The 4,016-nt window shown below is 43.9% G+C and overlaps 1 protein-coding gene across 1 annotated transcript; it reads left to right on the forward strand.

Annotated features, from left to right (window-relative positions):
* The first annotated feature begins 340 nt into the window (after positions 1–340).
* On the forward strand, positions 341–1,093 carry LOC121436275 (rRNA-processing protein FCF1 homolog). The gene has a single exon (XM_041636080.1). The coding sequence runs from the start codon at positions 406–408 to the stop codon at positions 1,000–1,002; it is 597 nt and encodes a 198-aa protein (XP_041492014.1). The 5' UTR covers positions 341–405; the 3' UTR covers positions 1,003–1,093.
* The last annotated feature ends 2,923 nt before the right edge of the window (positions 1,094–4,016 follow it).

Raw genomic sequence — 4,016 nt, forward strand, 5'->3', positions numbered from 1 at the left:
AAACATGAGTGGAATGCCACAGGATCAGGCCAGTCTTGATAAATGACAGCAGGGGATGGTTTGGGGAGGGGGGGATGGGGGAAGTGAGGATAATTGGATGGCTTAAGAATAATCCACCTTTATCCAGATTTAAATATATGTATGACTTTCAAGTGGAGGGGAGGACATGGAGGGGCTGAGGAAGAGGAAGTTTAAAGGGAGAGAGGAGGGTGGGGAGAAAAGATGGTGATTTAAAAATATCTTTTTTTCTCATATTTGGAATCTAGGGTGTGTGTGTGTGTGTGTGTGTGTGTGTGTGTGAGAGAGAGAGAGAGAGAGAGAGAGAGGAAGGCAGATGGAAGACTATTTGGGGACAGGGCCATTAAGAGGAGTGGGGAAGGGAAGAAACAGGAGTGCAGCGTGAACATGGGGAAGCAAAAGAAAACAAGAAGATATGCGACCATGAAGCGAATGCTTAGTCTCAGAGATGAGAGACTTAAAGAAAAGGATAGATTAAAGCCTAAAAAGAAAGAGAAGAAAGATCCCAGTGCGCTGAAGGAAAGAGAAGTCCCCCAACATCCTTCCTGCTTATTCTTCCAGTACAATACACAGCTGGGTCCACCGTACCACATCCTTGTTGATACCAATTTCATCAACTTTTCCATCAAAGCCAAACTCGACTTAGTGCAGTCCATGATGGACTGTCTGTACACCAAGTGTATCCCTTGTATAACTGATTGTGTGATGGCTGAAATTGAGAAATTGGGCCAGAAGTACCGAGTGGCATTGAGAATCGCCAAGGATCCACGATTTGACCGACTTCCGTGCACACACAAAGGAACCTATGCTGATGACTGCTTGGTACAGAGAGTCACTCAGCACAAGTGCTACATTGTGGCTACAGTTGATCGGGACCTCAAAAGAAGAATCCGGAAGATCCCTGGAGTTCCTATCATGTACATTTCTAACCATAGGTACAACATTGAACGGATGCCAGACGATTATGGAGCTCCTCGGTTCTAATTCTTACCTGACCACATTCACCTGTGTTTCTTTACCAGCTTTCTCTGTTGTCAGTTAATTAAACACACTTTTTGTTGTTTTTTTTATCATATTTTGTCTCAGTTTTAAAAATAGCTGCATCTTTAAAAAATTATATTATTAAAATGTGTATTATGTAAAAAAAAGAGGAGTGGGGAAGGGGAGGGAATTGGGGGATAGAATGTAAGAAAGTTACAATGATATGTCTCTATATTTTTTATTTATCAAAATATTATAATGGCTATAGATTTAGCCAAGTTGGTGGAGTATTTCCCTAGGATACAGGAAACCACATGAACAGAGTTATGGTGGTGCGTGCCTGTAATCTCAGTTCGAGGTCCGAGGATTAGGAGTCCAAGTTTATATAGTAAGTTTGGCTATATAGTAAGCTTGAGGTCAGCCTGACCTACACAAGATCCAACCTTAAAATAAATGTCATAATAAAACCAAAACCTGATATTGTGTACTTCACTAAAAAAGGCAATAATAAAGAGAAAACGAGCTTTTGCCTTCCCTTGATTAACTCGTTTACCTGGTAATTTCACAGGGGACCAACTTTCCATGCCAGTGTTCACTTCCAACAAACAAACAAAAAACCCAACAACAACAACAACAATAGCCAAACAGAAAAAGACCTATAGACTTTGTTTATTATTATTTTTCACTTAATGTCCTTTAAACAAATTCTTTTGGCTCCTTGTGAAGAAGATAACGTCCTGACCTTTCAGGCAAATATATAGATCTGACCTTGAAAAAAACCAAAGGTTCAAAGAACCTAATGGTTCTTGACCCCATGGTCCACCAGATTTCTGGGCGAGGCTTCTCCCTTGCAGGGGAATTGTCTCTTTACTGTTTAAGCTTCTCTATAGACTACAGGGTCCTGACAGATGAGCAACCTGTTTGTGTTAGCTCTGGGCTCATAAGTACGCTGGATTTCTGGTGAGGGACTCTGTCACACCGCAGCAATTGGGAGTGAGGGTGGAGAGCAAGAAATTTCCGTCTATTTAAGCACGGCAGCTCTCATCTGGGGCAGCTCGGTGAATAGACACCAGCCATACTGTACTGCTGAAGCCAAGTAACGCACAAGGGACTCCCCACCCCAACCCGATGGCAGAGAGATGGGTGACCTGATTCTCAGTGTCACTCCTTAGGACATATTTGTTAATGTCTATAGATTCCAAGGCGGTAGGGTAGTTACAGTCAAACTTTCCTGATGTTGGGTGACACCACTCAAACTCAGTATTTATGTTTGGTGTTAGCTCAAGGACAATAAACATGGCTGATATATGTGTGGGCTATTGTCAGTGATGCTCTCCCTCCCTTATTTATGACGGTATTCTCTTTTTTTTTCATTTTTTTTATTGAGAAAAGGAAGAAACAAAAACAAGTTTCCACTTCCTCCCAGCCTCCCATTTCCCTCCCCCTCCTCCCACCCTTCTCCCCTTCCTCCCATCCTTCTCCCTCTCCTCCCACTCCTCTCCCCCTCCCTCTCCAGTCCAAAGAGCAGTCAGGGTTCCCTGCCCTGTGGTAAGTCCTAGGTCCTCCCCCCTCTGTCCATATCTAGGAAGGTGAACATCCAAACTGGCTAGGCTCCCACAAAGCCAGCACATTGCATAGGATCAAAACCCCATGCCATTGTCCTTGGCTTCTCATCAGCCCTCATTGTTCGCCATGTTCAGAGAGTCCAGTTTTAACCCATGCTTTTTCAGTCACAGTCCAGCTGGCCTTGGTGAGCTCCCAGAAGATCAGCTCCACTGTCTCAGTGGGTGGGTGCACCCCTCGTGGTCCCGACTTCTTTGCTCATGTTCTCCCTCCTTCTGCTCCTCATTGGGACCTTGGGAGCTCAGTCCAGTGCTCCAGTGTGGGTCTCTGTCTCTATCTCGATCCATCACCAGATGAGGGTTCTATGATGATATGCAAGATATTCGTCAGTATTTCTATAGGCTAGGGTCATTTCCGGTTCCCTATCCTCAGCTGCCCAAGGAAATAACTGGGGACCTCGGCTTGGGCTCCTGGGAGCCACTCTAGGTTCAAGTCTCTTGCCAACCCTAAGGTGGCCCCCTTAACTAAGAATTTATGACGGTATTCTAAGGATGACATCTTATCATCTTCACAGGGAACACATCCGGATGTGGAGAAGGACGGAGTCCTTTAGATAATTCAGTTCTCTTGCCGGCAGCTGAACTCGTGGGTCTAACTGGAAATGTCCCCTGAAGGATAGATCAGAATAGCCATCACTTTTAGCTGCCAAGCCGAGGGAAGTCTCTGGGCATCAAACACCACTGCTCTTGTGACTGCCCCTTAGCGCTTTGCCACCATCTCTGACTTCGAGTCTTAGGCCATAGGTGAGGCACAGCCGGGTTCTTCGCTGGTGCAGAGACTGCGAGGATAGGAAAACTTATTTCCCTATGACTGAAGAAGGACCTGGCTTTTCCGCAGTGAGGAGGCATGGCTCTGCCCAATCTGCTTCCATTTTCTAGAGCCTTTTATGACTCTGTTTTAGAGAAACAAAACCATGCTTCAAAGGCTTGATTCTGTCAATTTCCCCCGCCATATGTTCTTATTAAAGCATTTATGACACTCTTTATCTTGGGGTTATTATGTTAGGGTTGCCAGTGCTTAATAAGACATGCTATGGCTTTCAACTTAATGTTTACATGTATTCTTAAATATAGGAGTAACGCTTGTATGATTGATATCATTTCCAAAGATAGTCCCCAAGTACTCTGAACAGCAAGGAAGAATGTTAGCAAGTTGCATTGTTTTCAGAGTTGAAGTAAATATGTGTAGATAGTTGGGGTACATTCCTTTATTTATTTTTAGGAATGTCTAAAGTATTTTTCACCAATAACAGCCACAGAACACTTGCTGGTATGGTTTAAATGACCTATAACTGTCTGCAAATTCTGTGTCTAATATCTCTGGGCCCTGGTTGGCTGCAATGATCCCTTTTATGATGCTCTTTTAGTGTAGGTGTGCTATGATATTTGGGTCAA

The sequence above is a fragment of the Microtus oregoni genome, unplaced genomic scaffold, assembly GCF_018167655.1.
Source record: "Microtus oregoni isolate MIOR12 unplaced genomic scaffold, Mior012 000048F_ref0000485, whole genome shotgun sequence".
NCBI lineage: Eukaryota > Metazoa > Chordata > Mammalia > Rodentia > Cricetidae > Microtus > Microtus oregoni.

Coding starts and splice junctions, on each gene's coding strand:
- LOC121436275 (XM_041636080.1), top strand. CDS start 406: ATGGGGAAGCAAAAGAAAACAAGAAGATATGCGACCATGAAGCGAATG.